Here is a 19,977-nt window from a genome sequence, read left to right as displayed (position 1 = left end):
GTATTATGCCACCCCTGGCTGGCCATCCAAATCTGACACAACTGGCTGATCAATCAGCTGGGGCAAGGTGGTGTAATCACCCTTTGCTTTAGATATAGTATACCTATATCTAAACCTAAAATGGACACATATACTCTTATAAGTCACTCCTATGGCAGGCCTTAACAATCCTGGAGGCAGAGTGCTTGGAATTATGTGAGGTAGTGCTCTGGCATGAGCTGAGCCTATCTACAGCTTTCGGAACCAAGTCCTTTAGCTGTTTCCATGATAACGCTATACCATATACTCTTAAGTGCATTATAATCCTCGCGGTTATTGCTAGCTTTGGCATAGCATTATCAAAACATGTCAAGTAAGGTGTCATACGGATTGGAATACTACCCCCTCGCCAATTTTGGCGACGGGAGTAGCATTCCACCCTTCTAGAGGGACACGACATGCACCTAACTGTGAACCCCAATTAAAGTTAACCCGAGCCTCAGCATCACAAAATGGATGCTGCCACCACAGACACAAGTCTGACTTCCTGCTGCTGGGAGTCCTTCCAGCGAGGGAGGCTTGGACAAAGGGTTTCCTGCCTTGGGAGGTGCTAGCACCACCCCAGACAGGATTTTGTGTATTGGGTAGGACAGGGCTGAAAGGAATGAGACATGCCTGGGGCACACAAGGTGTCCCTGTGCATACACCGGTCTAAACCAGTTCCTGGGGCTCTCCAGCCCCAGCTCTGGCGCAAGACCGGACAAAGGATAGGGGGTGTAACCACCCCCCTTCCAGGTCCCACCCATAGGAGGGACCAAGTCGTAGTACAGCCCCCTTTAGCAGGATAAAGGTAGGAGCTGGTCCCATTCCGAGTTAGGTTAATCCTGAACTGAAACTCTACAAGAAACTCTGGACTTCGACTTTCTGAACAGAAGACTGAAGAAATCTCCCTGGTGGGCAAGGAGTGTCCACCCGGCACAAGCAGGCACCATCAGCATCCAGCGGCTTCCCTTTGTCGTCTTCCCTCGAGGATCCAGACTTCAGAGCCCGACGAGACCCGGATTCCCAGACCTCTCCGACCTCTACCTACATCTGCAGCACAGCTGAGATCCGTGGGTGCAACGAGACACGTGGGACCGGCCATCTTGAAACAAGCAGCACTTCGCTCCAGCACGACTTCTGAGGTAACCTCGTCCAAGTGCTTTGGGGACTGAGAAGCCCCGACCCCGAGCAGCTCCTGCACCGAAGTCCAGCCCTCCAGCATCCACGAGATCTGCGTGGGGCTCTTCTGCCTGTTTGCTGCTCGACGCATTGTCTGGTCACTGCCGGCTGGCTTCTGACCTCCTAGACGACGAACCTTGAAATCCAATCTGCTGGTCTGGTTGCTCCAGACTGGCCCTTGCTTCCCTGCGAAGGAGAAGCACCCCGGACCCTCCTGGTACACTCCAGAGGCCGTTTCCACTCACCGCGTGGGTTGCTTTTGCCAAGGCCTGTTGACTCCAAATCCGGATCTGACACCGCCGACAGCGAGAGCCTGCGTGGGACAGCTCGTGCCTCCATCCTGGTCGTCGAAGACACCACCTGGTCCACGTGGCTACAGAGACTAGTGTCCACTCTCCACCTGATCGCGACGACATCTGGTTCCACTCCTGGATCCACTCCAGTCACTGGGTAGTGACTTTGAACATTGTCCCCTCTGCTTTCAGGTTCTCCTCTTCCCTGATCCACGCTTGGATCACACCGGACATCTTCCTCCTGGTCGCCTGCAGCATCTTTTCTTCAAGGCTCCATAGACTTCAATGCCGGAACCCGACACGACTTCGCACCTATGCGCCCGCAGCCTGTGGGTGAGGTAACAAGAGCATTTTGGTGCTCAAGGGTAGATTAACTCTCCTAGTGTCCAGTTCCACAGTCGTTTTAGTCCTACATAGTCAGGATTGTCCGTACTTACCTTTTACTTGAACTGTACTGTCCATAGACACTGTTACGCATCTCGCGTGTGAGTTCACACTCTGCATACGCGTTCCGTGGGCCTCCTATTACTTACCTAGAGTTAGGGTAGTGTGGTCCCAGCGATCCTACAGCCTCTGGACAGTTCCATTCCTTCTATCGACTTTCACATTCCACTTACTTAGTATATGGTTTGTTGTGCCCCTAGGGCAACATCGTAATTGTGCAACTTAAACGTATTTTTCTTAAGAGTCTTGCCATTTGCTTACCCCTCTGATCTCATAAAGAGTTCAGAGGTGTATGTTAGTTAATAAATATATTGTTTATTTTCATAACAACCTGTGTGGTGTCCTTTCACTTGGTATTCAAGGGGTTATATGTGGTAAAACAGCTGGCTTCACATGCCAAAAGAGTTTAGCCTAAGACTGCTTTGTCCATGCTACCATTAGGATAGCTGGTCTATAAGTTTGACTTACAACCAATCACCATAAGGGTTGTTTGGACTGATACAAGGTGATCACTAGAACTAGTGAGCATCATATAGCAGGCCAACTTCTCACACACAGCTTAAGAGGATTTCTTCAACTAAAGTCTAGATCCTGTAGGAGACTGCAAATAAGGTCTGCACTGGTGGCTGTTTTACCTCAATTGGGTCAGCAGCAGACCCAATCCTTACCCTACACAGAGATAGCAGTGGTGACCGATTTATCGTTTCTGAGTAGTTGAAGCCATCTGGCAGAGGTGGAGATCAGAGGAATCTGGTGTCCGGTGGATGCCCTGCTCCACATCACCTTATGGTGGGCCATCCGCTTGGTGTTCAAAGCCTTCCTGGCACAGGTGCTCACGGACTACACCACTGCCATGTGGTACTGCAATAAGCATGGCAGGGTGGGATCGTACACCCTGTGTCAGGAGTCGCTACGCCTCTGGAAGCAGCTCGAACACCAGGGTTTTTTTCTGGTGGCACACCACCTGGTGAAATCATTGAACACCGGTGCAGACAAACTCTGCCTCCGACGCCTAGCGGACCATGAATTGCAGCTACACCTGGAGGAGGCCTATGCTTTTTCCGCGAATACAGAGAACCTTGGCTCTATCTTTTCACAACAACAGAGAACACGCAATGTCAGCCTTTTTATGCATTGGCGTACTCAAGACAGCTTTCTGCCAGCACTGCATTCCATTTCTAGAGTGGAGCTCAGGAATCCTGTTTGTCTTTCTGCCTCTACCTCAAATACCCTGAGTTCTGAAGAAGATCAGGAATGACTGATCCAAAGTCATCCTAGTGACCCTTGATTTAACAAGGAAAGTATGGTACCTGGAATTTCGTGGTAGTTGACTAGATTTAACCTTCCCCCTGAAGTCTTTGTCATCCTAGCACCTTGGAGTCACGCCAGGGAGTCTGTGTACGCCTACCCTTGGAAAACGTTGTTGGTTTGGTGCTGTACTTTTTTTTTCTTGTACTTATGTTTTTTTTATGGCATACTAATGATACATCATTCTCATGTGATGTTAGAATTGCAATTGTACGAGTTACTTACCTTCGGTAACAATGTATCTGGTAGAGACGATTCTAGCCGCAGATTCCTTCACGTAGAATTATCCCCAGGCTTGAGACTGGATCCGGAAAACTTTTTACCTCCGCATCCCTGCACGTCGGAGGCGGGGCGACATCATGCGACTCCACCCAGGCGTCGCCCACACGCGTAATGCCAGCGCGCCTACGTCCATTTTCTTGTGAGATCTTTTCCGCACCACAACGCGGAACCACCAGACAAAAAACTGTGGAAGCATGGGAACAGTGTGCGAAAAGCAGAACATTTGGAAAGAAACTGTGACTAACACCACCACCACAGTAGTGTCACACCGCAGAACCCAAGGCAGGGAAAGTAGAAGTAGAAGAAGCAGAGCCCTGCGCCACTACCCTGCCAGCACATAGACAACCACCCACCTCTGTGCCCCGGAGGCAAGGAACATGCGTAAGGACATGGTGCACGTAGGAAACCCACCACCCCTAACCTAGCAAGAAAAGGGACCGGTCCCAACACAGGCAGGGACAACAAACATCCAAGCCACTCCAACAGAAGGGCAACCACCTCAAGAGTCAAGGGCACAATATGACCAGATGACCCTTAATCAGAGTATAGTAATGGAAGGAAGTGAGGAGAGGACAGGGATCGAAAGCAATCCCCCCCCCCCCCCCCCCCCCCAAACCCCGGAGTAGCCAGAGCAATAGGGCACCGGAGCACCGGAACCCCATCCTCCAAAGAACCAATGAGGAATTCACCGCCCTCAGGCGGAGTCACCCATCAAGAACAAGAAGGCACTCACAGGAGACTAGTATCGAAGACCAAGCCAAGGGTTCTCGCAGAGTAGGGGAGGGAGGAAGGGCGGGTCTTGAAGGATTCTGCAGCTAGAATCGTCTCTACCAGATACATTGTTACCAAAGGTATGTAACTAATACATCTGATAGAGACTACTTGCCTCCGATTCCTTCACGTAGAATAGGTACCCTAGCAATACCCACTGGGAAGGAGGGTCTGCGGAAGGACCACAACAGCCAATACAGAATAGAGGGCCCCCACAGGGGACCAGATCTGTGGACCAGGTAGAACATCGTCCCTACCGGGCAAGGGGAACCCCCACAAGCAGAACCTCACCAATGCCAAGAGGATGTAGGAGGGAGAAGAAGGCTGAAGAAGCACCCTCACAGCATAGGAAACAAGGGCAAGTTTGGAGAGGCCGAAGCACACACTCCCCCCACAAGGCAAACCAGCTGCCGCCCCATGCCAAGACAGGAAGAGCGGAAGACGAAGCCTAGAGGACCCAAGGAAACTAGGGAAAAGAAGGCGAACCCACTCCAGATGGAGAGCAACCTGCCAGCCAGAACAGCGCCGGCAGTAAAAGCCGCCAGAAGCAAGAACAGCCCGCGGAGGCAGCACCCGGCAAGGGAGAACCCAGGATCATCCCAGACCTCAGGGCAGGAGCAGGGAGAGGAGGATATGCCTGGGCACACCACCACGAGTGGCCGCGCACAAGACTTCAGAAAGCAAAAGCAACCTACATCAACACCATGGAGAACAGGCACCCAAAGGCGACCAGAGCCCTACTGCAATGCATAAGCCATATGACAGCTACCACTCACCCACCTAGGGTACGATGAGTCCCAAAATATGGGAACCCTCTTTGGAAGAACTTCTGCAGCAGAGGAACAAATAAAAGAGCCACAGGGAAAAAAACACCCCCGCGAAGCCTTGACAAGCAGCCCAAGCAAACAAAAGGCCTAATCTCAGGGCCAAGTCTGCGCAACAATTCCAACACACCACATAATCAACAAAAGGGCCGTCCAGCAGCCAACGATGCATAGTCCCAAGGAAGGATGCAAATGACCAGAAAACACCATCCAGAGCCAGAACAACCGGCCTAAGAAGGCCCAGAATCAATCCGACTCAGGAGTCACTGAGGAGGGGACGGAGGAGGATGAGGATAAGGTGGAGGAGGAGGATGGACCCCTTTCAAGAGCCTCTGGATGGCGGAGTCGGCCGGGGCATGGAACAACAGGCTACCATCAAACAGAAGGTCAATGAGTCGCTCCCGAATATTCTCAGGGAATACTCCATCCCAAAGCCAAGCATGGCGACGGAGAGCGACAGAGGAAGCCATGGCCCGGCCCAGCACCTCTCAGATGTCCAGACAAGAGCAGAGAATAAACGCTGCAAGCTCCCGGCCATCCAACGCATGAGGCCTCAAGTCCACTTGACCACCCTCCTGGGACGCTGCGGATCCCAGAGACTCATCCGAGTCCCACAAACAGGAGGAGGCCAGAGCCAGCACACATAAGGTGTTAAGGGCCCGCAGGGCAGCGCTGGTCGAGGCAAATATGTTGCTCTCCCAAGAATCCAACCAGCGGGCCTCTCAGGATGGCGGAGTCAACAGCGGCGGCAGGGAGGGAAAAGCAGTCCGCAAAAGAGGACTGGAGGCAGAGGGCTGGAGGGAAAGGCATGCCGGGTCACGTGGCGCCGGAGATGCCGGTGCAGAAGATGCTGAGGCACCGGGTCCCCCGAGGCAGGAAGCTTCCAAGCGCCCATCAAGGAAGAGAGGAGGGAACCTTCAAAGGGAAGTAAGATTTCTCTCCCACCAGGGCCCTGATAGACTGCCGGAAAGCGGGCCACCGGGTCACCAAAGCACAGGATGCCCACAGCCGTGGACACCGCGTGAACGAAGGTCGCACCCGCCTCCGTAGGGCCCCGCGGCGAGGAAAGCTGCTCCTCCGTGGGCGACGACTGCAAACTAAGGCGGCTGTTTCTGAGGCCAAGCGGGATGGGCAAGGGCCAGACCTGGAAGTCAGAAAGAGCAGAAGAATGAGTGACCTGCTACTCATCCGACGAACACCTCTGCCTCATGAAGGGCGGGGAGCTGTCTTTCGATGCCGGTTAAAGACACCACACGGCGACCAGTCTACGAGGAGGAGGACACCAATATACAGTCTGCCTCAGTAGAAGGAGGGTCTGAAGACGAATCCGCGGTACGATCCCTGTGCAGAGCTGTAGAGTCCGCTGCCTGAGTCAGTTTGTCGGCACCATCCGGCGTCGCCGGACAAGGTTCCTTCAAGTCACCCCGCACCGGAGACTGGAGTGGGACTGGAGTCGAACCGCTGTGCAGAGCTGTAGAGTCCGCTGCCTGAGTCAGTTTGTCGGCACCATCCGGCGTCGCCGGACAAGGTTCCTTCAAGTCACCCCGCACCGGAGACTGGAGTGGGACTGGAGTCGAACCGACCCTGGAGCGGCGCGACCTGACCTCTACCGAGGTAGGCACCCACATGGGGGAATGAGACGGGCCTGGGGTGCGACACGAAGACCTCCCCCAGCCGCGGCCAAGAATGAGGCGTAGATCGCTCGGCAACCCATGAGGCGGTGCCATCGACGATTCCAGCTCCGACTTGCCCTCCAACTCTCCCTCCATCGAGACGGCCGCCTGTGGGGAGGAACAAGAGGGGCCCGGAGAGGGGCGAGGGGTCCCCACCCGGTCTAGATCCGAAGCAGGATGAGGAGGGTTCACCCACCCCTATGGCTCCGCACGGTCCAGCTGCTGCCTGCGCCGTAGAGTCATCACCTCGGCCTAAGACAGAACCACCTTGTCAAAGGACTGAGAGTGGCTCGGATATGTGACCGAGCCCCAGCGACCTCCTGCGACACCACCGGGACTCCCGCAGGAGTTTGCGGCGAGGCAGAGACGTCGTGGCCTGAAGAAGGTGCCCCAGAGGAGCCTCACCCCAACAGCACCACACCCTCCAAGCCTGGATCCGAACCAGTCTGGGCCGGAGCCGCCGCCAGCAGTGCCGCAGAGGGCCCTGCGCAAGGCGCCGACGGGTCCGCCGACGTCCCAGGAGTGGAAGGAGGGGGAGACGCCAGCCGACTCTCGACGCCCCAACACCGGGAAACGGTGGATAGGACGACACGCGTGGCTGCATCACCCGTGGAGAGTCCACGTCCTCAGCAGGGAGGAAACCAACCACCAGGGACAAACTGTAACACTTACCCACTGGGGAGTGATGCTCACGAGATATCCGATAAGGGCGAGGGCGAAAACCACTGCCGAACCTGAAGCCGTCCGCCGAAGCAGACCGAGGGGAGGACGACGACCTGGAGAGACGCGCCGAGAGAAGTTTTATGTGGTGCTTCTGCCGCGACTTCGGCTTCAACTGCTGACAGGCCTTGCAGTCAGTGGTGCTGTGATCCTCCCCCAAACACCGCATACAGATAAAGTGCAGGTCCATCGCCTACATAAGACGCCCACAAAACGTACACGTTTTGAAGCACGAAGGCATTCGCACACTGTTTCACCAAAACAAATGGAGAAAAAAGGGGTCCGAAAAAGGCCTGTAGCAAGGACCGGATACGCATTGCACGCAGAAAAGGAAAAAACTGACGGTGCGCTGGGGCGGGTCTTAAGTGACCTTGCTGACGTCACGTTCGCCGGCGACGCCTGGGCGGAGTCGCATGATGTCACCCCGCCCCGGCGCTGGGATGCTGTGGCAAAAAGTTTTCCGGATCCAGTCTCACGCCTGGGGATAATTCTACGTGAAGGAATCTGCGGCTAGTAGTCTCTATCAGATATAAAATATTAACAGCTCAGTCACTTTCTGTACACAGCAATAGTAGTGAAAGAATTAGTCAACGTGAGGCTAGCAGGACATACCGATCCAACCCATTAGTCACTTGCATTGTAAATTGCATTTTTAGAGATACATTCACCATACTTTTGATATCACATGCAAAAGTATTTCTATGCACACACTAAGGCAACACAGTCATTCCACAGGAGATGGCTAACTCTAAACTAGATTACTACAAGTGAACTCCTGAGGGAATTCTTTTAGGTAATTACATTGTTACAATCGAAAGGTTGCTCACTAGATCTAATCAAAGAATAGAACTTGGGGGTTAGTTAAGAATAATCAATAATGCATTAATGACCATAAGTGTAATCTGTGTCACTTCTAAGAAAAAAATAAAAGGTTAATCTAATAAGGAAATCAAACTTTTTTCAATACTAATGTACAACAGAATTTTTTTTTCAACAGTGTTTTCTATACTAATATACAATGTAAAGGTTTTTTTATTTATTTTTTTTCTGCACTATTATAGCAATCTTATCCCAATCTATGAACAATTCTAAGTAGGTAAAATACACTAATATACAACAGAGTCTCAGAAAATATAATATATAGGTTTATCTAAATGGCATTGAAATGTGTAACAGCCATTCTGCCTGGGAGTAGAGCCTCTGCATTATGAATTATAAAGTATCAAATATGAGCTTTTCAAAGAATTATGTGGAGGAGTTGTATACGTTTTGGTCTATCAATAGAATATACCCGTGACACCCTCTTCAGGGCAGTACATAGTAGTGGACCCTTATGGTAAACAAAGCCAAACCATACACAGGATTAATGGTGTGTTTTGTACAGTAAAATGACTCAAGGCAAGGGTTTACAAGGGTTTACAGACGCATTTAATGCCAAAGGATAAAGGAATTTAATGTGAGAGGAAAATCTGTCATGGGCAGTTGGGGTAGGTATTGAGAGAAATATATTTCTCCAAAAAGAGAGGAAGGGGATTAAATCCCCATTGTGGTTAGATGAGTTGCCCGATAGAGATGCAGCGAAGAGCACCTAATTGTTGATTGAATAGTGTTCTTTCTTCTGTACCAAATCTCAATGCAGATCTGTGGTACCTCTGATGAGGAATACTTATTTAAATGAAGCATAGATTTGGGAGATGGACAAAGCCATGGGCCTAAGGTAAGGATAAAAGGAACTACATAGAAGGGATCTGCATTGAGGCTCGATAAGGAAGCTTTCTAAACTTCATCTGCTCACTACTCACCTCTTGTGTAGTCAAATTGTAAATTATAATTTTATTGTATCTATATGTATGTAATTTTTAGATTTTATGTGGACCACTTTTATAACATGAATATAAATAAACTTGAAACTCCTCAACTCTTGGACCCTAATGTTCTACTTTTTATGATGCCCTTACTTTTAGACCACACCAATCCAACTAAAGGAGGACTACATGGATTTGACTGATTCTGCCACTATAATTTCCAAGAGGACCCTCAATCTTTTCATAATATTTACATGCACTGCCAGGAGAGTAACGCAGACCCCTGTAGCCCCTGCGGCGCAGGGGGACTCCCAACCCTCAAGGGGGCCCACAACACTCCAAGGTGGCACCCTACAGGCCAAGGTCTATGAATAGCTGTGAGATACGGGAGACTTATTCTGCAGGAGTCCCCATCATTTTGTGTTACGCCACTGTACACTGCATTCTATTTAACATCCGTATACCAGTTCTACACTAGTTACATGATATCCACGTATCTGTGACTTTACTGACACTTCCAGTCATAGTATTCCTAAATTTGCAACGTCAGATTTTCATGTGCATACTTGATTATAACATTATCACAAGACTTTTGAAACATTTTGGGAACTACTGCTTTTTCACATATGCAAAGTTTATTTTTCATAGACTTGGCACCAATGTGCAGTGCCCACACAGAAAATCTTTTAATTTTATTTTTTTATTTGTATTTTCAATTCACATCTCATATTTTGTATCAGATGAATTAAATTGACCTATTATGGGTTTTTCTTATCTTTCACTTCTCTTAGCTCTCTATATATATAGTTTTTCTCCCGTAGTCAATTTTTTGTTTTTAATGAAATTGTACAGCTTTGGTAAAGCCCTAGACCTGTGAACCATAGGGGCCATGTACTGTACCTTTTTTTTCCCCCAAACTTTTAAGGTTTAAGCACAGCAATGTTAGAAAAATGCACCATGACACAATAGTACGCACTTCAATATGACTTAGAGAGGCGAAGGTCATCACATACATTTACCACAAAAAACAGTATAAATGAACAGCCTCGGGAAAACACCAGAATAGTAAGAAGGGAGCACCATAAAAAATACGATATAAGACAAAATAAAAAAAGGGGGGAGACATAAAAGAATCAGCGGGGATGGGGGAGCAGTGTGGAGGAGACTAAGTGACCTTTACGGCCAGCCGCTGTGGGCGGAGCACTAGCGGAGAGCGCCGGAGAGGTTGCCCGGTGCTGGGAATGGCGACTGAGGAGGTAGGAAACAAGCGGTCCCCAAATTTCAAGTGGGCGGGATCTGGCAGGCACTAGGTCCCAGAATTCAGACAAGAGAGTGGGGCAACAAGAGGCATTCTCCAGCCAAATGGCCGCCTTGACCCCAACACATGGAAATCCTGCGCCGCGCGAGGACAAGTAGCATACCAATCAGCCTGCGAGAGGCGTCTGGACATAGTTTGACAAAGCCTAAAAGTCAAAACAGAGGATCGGGTTGGGCCAGAGAGGATGTGATCTCAGAAATTACAGCACAGACCTCACACCAGTAAGCGGAAACCTTGGGGCACAACCAGGCGAGGTGGGAGAAATCAGGCGCAGAGCAGCGCAGGCATCTGTCATTGGCAATAAGTCCCATCTTATGCAGGCACGCCGGGGTCCGATAGAGCCTGTGTAGGTACTTAAAGAGAATAAGTCTTCACCAGTAGTTAGGGGAGGGGCGCTTAATCTGAGCCCTCAATACAGCAAATTAGCCTGGGGAATTTCGATACCTAGGTGCTCCTCCCACGCACGTGTGCCCTGTCAGTGTAGATGGTAGAGGCCGCCAGTGTAAGAGCGTAGATTTTGGAGACCAATTTCTTCGAGGAGGGGGGCGTGTGGAGGCGATTGAATTCGGCCATCGAGGGGGGAGGCTGGGGAAACGTGGGGTGAAGCTTCTTACAGACCGCCCGGAGTTGATAATAAAGCAAAGTGTCCATGGGGCCAGAGTCAGCAGCGAGTGTATAAAATGTGTTCCAAGGGTAGAGATCAGACACAATGGAGAGCCCAAGACGAGTGGCGTGCTTCACTATCACTGAAGATTGGAGAGGGGAAAAAAGCCGGGTGATGAGCGATGGGCATTGCAGCCGCAGAAAGCATGTCCGGACCTAAGCATTTCCGGAGCCCCTCCCAAGCCCATCGTAGGGTCTCAACCGTCTCAATCTCAGCACTTGGTGTCCTCGCCGGGGCAAACAAGGTTGTAGTGAGCGGCCATGGAGTGGCGAAGTCAGCTTCAACTGCAACGTGAGGCTGAAATGGGGTGGGATGAAGCCAGGAGTGAAGGAAACTGGCCTGGGCGCATATAGTTTGAAATCGGGGGCGCCAAGACCCCCGCACGACATGGGAAGCGTCAAGATAATATAAGCAATCCTGGGTTGCCAGCCGCCCCAGATCAGAGAGATCACCAAATAGCGAAGTTTATGAAAAAAATGATGGGTGAGGGGGATAGGGATATTGGCTAATAAATATAGAAACTTCGGCAGCACCACAATCTTAGCAATGGCTATGCAACCGGCCAGAGAGAGTGGCAAACGATTTCAGAGAGGAATTTTGGACTCCAACCAGTGTATCGCGCGGCCAATATTGAGTTCATCGATGTCCCTACTCAGCCATATCCCAAGATACCTGTTGGGCTCAGTCGCCCACACAAAGGGATCCTTAGGACATCCAGGAAGAGCCACCTGTTATCCAAACAAGGGATTGCCCATTGGCTGTCTGCATCACATTTTGTCACATGGAAGCAAAGCCTCCGCTCCAGCTCAGAATAAACATGCACTACACCAGAAGCATGGCGATAGCAGCTGCACTTTATACTGGAGAGCCTTAAGAAGGCATATGGTATGCTGCCACATGGAAAACAAAGCACACGGTCACCAAGCACTAGTCCCTGGATTTGGATGTGACAGTCAGCTCTGCAGTGGGAGAAGCAGTCCTACACAGTTAGTTTCAATAATGTAGGCGTGCTTAATGCTATATTTAGAGTTTTTGTACCGCTTGATATCCTGATTAAAATGTTAGTTTATATAAAATTTCAGTGCCGAGTAGGTATGCAAGTATTTTTTGTTTTTTTATTTTGCCACTGCAAGTACATGTTTCTGCTGCCTTGGCTAACGAAATGGGATGCGAATAAGTAGACAGTAAATTATTTATCTTTTTGGGGAGTCCTGTCTGGCCACATCTGAGAGCAGTGAAACTGAATATTCTTTCTAAGCCTGATCAACCTCTCCATACTAGAATTAGAATAGCCATTTGACATGGATTCAAAACTGTATAGTATGTTAAACCAAGTAAACACAAATGCATATTGTTTGTCTTGCCTTTTTGCGTGCGTTCTGCTTCTCCCTCTTAGATCTGTGCCTTGGCTTTGAAATACAAAGCGCATTAAAGCCAACCCAGTTTTCTTTGCCAATGCATGTTATCAAATAAAACTTAAATAGTTGATGCCGCGACAATCATAGGGGTTTTGTTTGGCATATCTATAGATACTTGTATCGCCATTTAGTTATTTTATTCTAATTTTTGGATCCTATTTGTTCATAGAATGTAATTCTAAGACCAGCAATTTTAGAGAGGGAAAGATACTGTGGGTGAAAAAGCAGATTGTTAATACATTTCTTTTGTTTCTAGCTGTAGCGCCGGTTGTGCCTGATTTAAGCAGCGATGTTGACACCAGTAACTTTGATGACTTGGAAGAGGACAAAGGAGAAGAAGAAACATTTCCTATCCCGAAAGCTTTTGTTGGTAACCAGCTACCTTTTGTAGGATTCACGTACTATAGCAATCGCCAGTAAGTATGCAGAACTAGACTCTAATTCATTTTTCTGCTGGACACGTCTATCTAAAGAGTCCTTACTTTTAAAACTCTTCCGGGCACAAATTGGATCTGGAATCTTGTGCAGTAGATTCAAGTGCCTCCAACTGGTGTCACATGACTTTGGATCAGATTCATGTCCCTCCTCTGGATGTGGCATGATGTTAGACACCACCTGGTGTATTTATGTCTGCTCCTTATTTCCACTCTATGAAGTGGATCCTGCAAAGTGTCTGGGTTTATGCTAGTTGTAGTTGCCTCAATCAGTCATCGATCTTGAATTTTCACAGTGTTTGCCTTTGGGGGCAAGGCCTCCGGTACAACACTGGTTCCTGTAAGAATTCTGGCCTCTTGCAATCCAGTGTGATGACAGTGAGGAAAATCAGGCACTTCATATCTCACACTTGGAATGTGCAGGAGTGTTCCCACTTCAGCTCTCCATTAGGTGAGTTCATAAGGAAAAATTTCACCAGTGTAAACATAAAAGCAACACTATGGGTGCCTTCTTATCCCTAGCATTGTTGTCATTCCAGCAACTGGTCTGAAAGTTATTCTATGTCTCTAATTTTAATGTTTTTCTTTGGGTTGATGCCTGTGCTTGACAAACTGCACCCTGAGATTCTCGTACATTCGGCTGTGGTTGCCTTTATTTATTTATTTTTCACATTTATAGAGCGCACTGTTACCCGGAGGTGTCCTGGCGTTAACGTGATTGAACCAGTGTATGTGGGTAGGGAGCTTTAGTGAGTAAAGAGCCAGGTCTTAAGCGCTCTTCTGAAAGATAGCAGGTCCGACGACTGTCTGAGATTGAGTGGTAATCTGTTCCAAGCAGCTGCCGCGCCTAGGGAAAAGCTACTGCCCCTCCATCTCGCTTTCTTGACTCTAGGGACTGATACCAGCGCCTGCTCTCCGGATCTTAAGTTTCTTGCTGGCTTATGCCAGTGGAAGAGCAGCTTCATGCACCGAGGGCCAAGGTCGTGCAGAGCCTTGAAGACCACGCAGAGTGCTTTGAAGACTATTCTTTTTCAGACTGGCAGCCAGTGGAGTTTCACCAGATCCTGAGCTACCGAGGCAAAATTAGGGGTGTCAGTGATCCGACGAGCGGCTGCGTTCTGCAGGATCTGGAGCTTGTTTAGTAGGCCCTGTTGGGCGTTCAGCATGAGGCTGTTACAATAGTCCAGACGTGAGAGAACAAGTCCAGTAACGACAGTTGCATTAATCTGTGGTTTAAAGGATAATGAATCGTCCACCAGTATACCTACATTTTTAACCTTTGCCACTGGGGCGGGGAGGGATCCCATTTCTTCTGGCCACCATCTAGGGGACCAGGAATTATCCTTGGAAGCAAAGAGTAACACGTCTGTCTTTGTAGAGTTGAGCATGAGACAGTTTTGTGCCATCCAGTTGCCCACCTCTCGCATACAGCCTCTAAACCTATCTGCTGTGCTATCTATTTCGCCCGGCATCAGTGACACCACTATCTGCGTGTCATCTGCGTATGCTGTGAGGTTAAAACCAAAGGATCGAATGACCGGCGCTAGGGTAGAGACGTACACATTAAAAAGGGTCGGGCTCAGTGAGGACCCCTGGGGGACTCCACACGGAAGCACAAAAGGACGCGATTCAAAGTCCCCCAGGGCCACAGTCTGAGTTATATTGGAAAGGAAGGCCTGTAGGATCTTCAATGCCTTTCCTTGAATTCCGCAGGCCCTCAACCGGTCCATCAACAACTTGTGATGGACCGTGTCGAAGGCCGCGGAAAGATCCAACAAGATCAGGGCGGCTCTGCCTCCTGCGTCCATCACTCTTCTAATGTCTTCCACGTACTTGATCAGGGCGGATTCCGTGCTGTGTTCTGCACGAAAACCATGTTGGGATGGATCTAGATGTTCTCCTGTCCTCAAAAAGGCACTTAGCTGCGCATTTAAGGTGCCTTCCATAATTTTGACTGGAAGGGGTAATCTGGCAATAGACTGGTAGTTGTTCATCTCGGCTATGTCCAGGTTGGATTTTTTTAGGAGGGGTAGGATGGATGCTAGTTTCCATTTTGCGGGAAATTCCCCACTATCCAACATGAGATTGAGGAGGGGAGTGAGTCCGGCTACAATGGTGGCTGGAGTTAATTTGGCGATTGCAGCAGGGCAGGTGTCATGTGGCGAGCCCGATTTTATCTTCAGTAGTCGGCTCACTACCTCCTTCTCGCTGATTTGTGTGAATTGCAGGAGTTTTTCCGAATTGCTGTCTGACTCCGGACCAACGATAGAGGGAGGAGCCCTTACTTGACTGTCTAGGGGAGAAAAGATTTTTTCCACTTTTTCCCTGAAAAAAGTGGCAAGATTATCACAGAGTAGAGGACTGGGGGTTATCTCTATGGTCTTGGGGGCTGCCAGGGATGACACCGTCCGGAATAATTCCTTCGGGGCATTGCTGGCTTCTTTAATCCGTCTCGTGAGAAAGGCCCGTTTTGCCTGTTTTATCCTTTCTTTATAGGCTCTTTGCTCAATATTGAGAATTGTTTTGTCTGTCTCACTATAGTTTGTCCGCCAAGTTCTTTCCAATTTTTTACACAGAGTTTTATGGTCCCTGATCTGATCGGAGAACCAAGGGGCGGAGGAATTTGAGCGTGTGGAGTAAATAGTTTTAGGGGGAGCCAGTTGTAAGCATGCTAACTCAAGCCAATTAGTGTAGGCTGAGGCAGCATCCTCCACATTTCCTGAGAGGGGCACCAAGGAAGTTTTTTATACACCCTCCAGCATTTCACCATTTATGTTGTTTCATTTCCTAACCTGTCTTGGTACGTTTCTGGCTCTGGATGATTTCACGGGGGGGGCTAGAGTAACATTAAAATGGACTGCTGAGTGATCAGACCAGGGGACCGGCTGCACTGTTGATACGTTAAGGCTGGGATGATTTGAAAAAATCCCGTCCAGGGTATGTCCTGCCTTGTGAGTCGGACCACAGACCCATTGCTTCAGATCCACCCCCTGCAGTAGGTCAATCAGATCGCGAGTGTCTGGATCCGAGCCGCATTCTAGGTGGAAATTAAAATCCCCCAGCAGTGTAAACGCTTGGGCACAGGCTGCTACTTCGAGTAGCTTACTCAGAGCTACCACAAATGGGGCTTTAGTCCCTGGGGGCCTGTAAACTAGACAGCCTCTAAGGGTTTGATGATCGGATAAGGTAAGATTAAAGAGAAGAGTCTCCTCTAGACCTATGGGTCCAGGTTGAAAGGACCCTCTAATTGATTTGTGGTGAATGATAGCTAGGCCACCACCTTTCCTCTTTTCTCGATTTTGAGTATAGCAAACATATTCCGGCGGAGTGGCGGTAACAATGTCAGGACCTGAAGCGGCATCGGTCCAGGACTCAGTAATAAATGATATCGTCACTCCAGCGTCCTGAATCAAATCCGCTAATTCTATGCTATGTTTGACCAATGATCTAGCATTATGTTATGTTATGTTAGTATTATTTATACAGCGCGCAGCTGCCCCAGCAAAGGGGCGTCCTGGCGCTTGAACAGGTACTAAGACATAACACGCAGGAAGAGGAAAAAAGACGGCTAACCAAGTACAGAAAACAGGAAAGTTTTGATAGCACGCCTAAAGGCGGACAGATTGTCCAGAGCTCGAATCTGCACCGGGAGTGAGTTCCACAAACCAGCGGCAAGCACTCGGTAGGAGCGGCCACCCATCCTGCTGAGTTCAAAATGGGGGCAGACCGCGAGATGAAGAGCCTCCGATCTCAAGGACCTCGAAGGAACATAGGGGATGAGCAAGTTAGCAAGTGCAGGCGGCGAGGAGAGCTTCATGATTTTAAAGGCCAAACAAAGCGGCTTAAACTTAATTCTTTGTCTGACCGGCAGCCAGTGAAGGGCGGAAATAGTGCTGGAAACAGAGCAATGCCTGGGAAGACCAACAATGGCCCGCGCCACAGCGTTCTGTACCCTTTGTAGCCTAGATGCCTCAGCCTGGTTTATCCCCAGCAGCAGCGCGCTACCGTAGTCCAGCCGAGATAAAAACGAGGCTTGAACCACGAGCTGCCGGGTGGAGGGATCAAAAAACTTAAGGATCGGTCTTAAGCCTCGCAAGATGCCGTAGCAGGTGGCTGCAACCTTCTTCGTATGACCCGTAAAGGTAAGCGCCGGATCCAACCAGACCCCTAAGTTCTTTACTTCGGAAGCTGGGACAGGAGTGACGCCCAATTCTGGAGGCCACCACTGATCTCCCCAAAGCTCCGCATGTTTCCCCAAAACCATGACTTCGGTTTATTTGGCGTTCAGTTGTAAGCAGTTGGTTCTCAACCAATTTGCCATTGCCTCAAGTCCAGCTCGGAATCTGGGGGCATCCACTTCAGGGTCTCCACTCAGTGTCACCGCCAGCTGCGTATCGTCTGCATATGAGGTCATCGTCAAACCCCACTGTTTGACGATCGCAGCTAGCGGTTTCACGTAGAGGTTGAACAAGGTCGGGCTCAACGAGGAGCCCTGTGGAACCCCCAGATCCAAAGGATGGAAGGTGGACTGGCAGGGTGGTATAGCCACCTTAAAGGATCGATCAGAGATCAAAGAGCGGAACTACTGAAGAGCAGTCCCTGCTACTCTTGCTTCCTCTAGGCGCTGAATTAAAACACGGTGGGACACAGTATCGAATGCGGCGCTCAGATCTAATAAAAAGAGCGCCGCCGTCCGCCCGGAGTCTAGCACCACACGCAGATGCTCGGTCATGTAGAGCAGAGCAGTCTCGGTGCTGGTTCCCGGCCGGAAGCCATTCTAACTCGGGTCTAATATATGGTTACGAGAAAGACGATCAGACAGGATGGAATTTACATGGGCCTCAGTGACTTTGGCAGTCCAGGGAAGAAGAGATATGGGGCGGTAGTTCTCAGGCAGGAACGGGTCTGAATTTGCCTTCTTCAGAACTGGGGTGACAACCACCTGCTTCCACGAGGAGGGGACCATTCCGGTTGACAACGACAGGTTGATCAAGGAAAGTATCGGGACACGACACAAGGGGGAAAGAATCCTAATTTGAGCTGGCTTCAGCGGATCCAAAGGGGAGCCTGATTTAATCCTGAGGCTCAGTTTGTCAAAAGCCTCCATAGACAAATCAGGCAAGGAGGTCAGAGTCTCATAGCCCAAGAGGTTAGGGTCAGTTGGCTCTGGATCGAGCATAGACAGGTCAAATCCTCGGTAGATAACCTGCACTTTCTCTAGAAAGAAGGATGCCAGACTCTCGCAGTGAGTCGGTGCAGATTTCTGCCGAAGTGGCTCTTTTATTCATAAGGTCTTTAAGGACCTTGAAAATTAATTTTGAGGGGTTGGTACTGGTTTGGAATTCCTGGGCATAGAATGCGGCACGAGTTCTGCAAATTGCCCTTTGATAGGTCTTAAGTTTGGCAAAATAAGAGGATTTCAGGCTGAGATCGTAAGACTTCATCCATTCCCTCTCAGCTTTCCGGCAGATTTTTTTAAGCTCGGCAAGAGAGTCGTTGTACCACGGGCTAGGTACCTTGGAATGACATTTCGACCAGCACATTGGTATAAGGGAGTCAAGGGCATCCGAAATCCATTTGCAAAACAGTTTGAAACCTCGTTCCACATTCAGAAAGGGGCTCAGGGCTTTCTGCTCCAGTAACCTGTAAAACTCCTCAAGTTTAAGCTTGTGCCAGTGTCTTTTAAGAATCAGCCTATCCACAGATTTGAATGGCATATCGTCAATGTGACAGAAAACTTCCACCAGCAGATGGTCAGTCCAGCCAACCGGGATCGGGTTGGACACCTTCGCCCTCTCAAGAGTGGTAAAGAAGGGATCAAGAATGTGTCTCCCAATATGAGTGGGGAGTGTGACAAGTTGGACAAGTTGCAGTGCTTTAAGATCCGCAAGCAAGGTGTCTATGGCTGTGGACGACATGCGATCAAAATGAATGTTAAGGTCGCCAGTGATGTTAAAATTCGCACAGCTGGGCGCTAGAGAACTTACCATATCGGCAAGGGCGGTCTTGAAGACTGTGTCGTTGCCTGGAGGACGGTAACTAAGGATACCCCTAAGCGTGAAATGATGACTGAAGGCCACTTTAAAAAGGGCACTCTCACAGGCAGGCAACCCGAGGGCTTTCCATTCCGCGGGGAAGCACGATTTTACTGCCATGGCGATGCCACCTCCTCTCGTGGCGCGATTCAGTGTGAAGACCGTATATTCCGGAGGAAAGGTAAGATTAAGGATAGCGGCATCCGAGTCCTGGAGCCAGGTTTCGGTAAAGAAAAGTAGGTCGGGGGAGTCCTTTTCAATGAATTAAGAAGTAGGCACTTGACCGAGGGATGATTTTTCATCAAAGGCTTTTCCCTATAGTCCCTGGGGGGGTGCTATAGGTTGCCAACACAGTCTGGGCAGAGCCTGTAAACAGTTAGTGCATTGGAGAGGGTTCCTCCGTGCGTTATCCCCCATTTCCAAGACTGTGCATCCTACTACATTGGTACTGTCTCTTTACGTAAGCCGTACATCAGAACTTTAAGTCCGCCCTGCCTTCACCTTGTTTACCTACTGTTCCCCCTACACAAACCCCCCGAACATTGAGCGGAGCTGTCTACAAATGGGTCTCTGGATCCAAATCAGCAGTGTCCTAAAATAATCCAACATCCGGGGGAGCGCTACCATCTTTAATAAGGCTACCCGTCCGGCCACAGAAAGAGGCAAAGTACTCCAAAATGTTAAGCTATCCCTAAGCCCTCACACATCTCTGCCTATATTCCCTTCTAACAGGTCATCAGATGCATGATAGATGTTGGTTCCGAGATAGTGCAAACAGTGGGACTCCC

The 19,977-nt window shown here is 49.5% G+C and overlaps 1 protein-coding gene across 1 annotated transcript in view; it reads left to right on the top strand.

Annotated features, from left to right (window-relative positions):
- ROCK1 (Rho associated coiled-coil containing protein kinase 1) overlaps positions 1-19,977 on the top strand; it is a 2,273,505-nt gene that overhangs the window by 810,004 nt on the left and 1,443,524 nt on the right. The window contains exon 10 of the mRNA XM_086965620.1: positions 12,977-13,136. Within this exon, the coding sequence (XP_086821746.1) occupies positions 12,977-13,136 (160 nt within the window). The remainder of the gene's footprint in view (positions 1-12,976; positions 13,137-19,977) is intronic.

Source organism: Lissotriton vulgaris, chromosome 4_1, assembly GCF_964263255.1.
Source record: "Lissotriton vulgaris chromosome 4_1, aLisVul1.2, whole genome shotgun sequence".
NCBI lineage: Eukaryota > Metazoa > Chordata > Amphibia > Caudata > Salamandridae > Lissotriton > Lissotriton vulgaris.
Note: the sequence above shows the minus strand (reverse complement) of the source record. Positions and strands in the feature narration are given on the sequence as shown.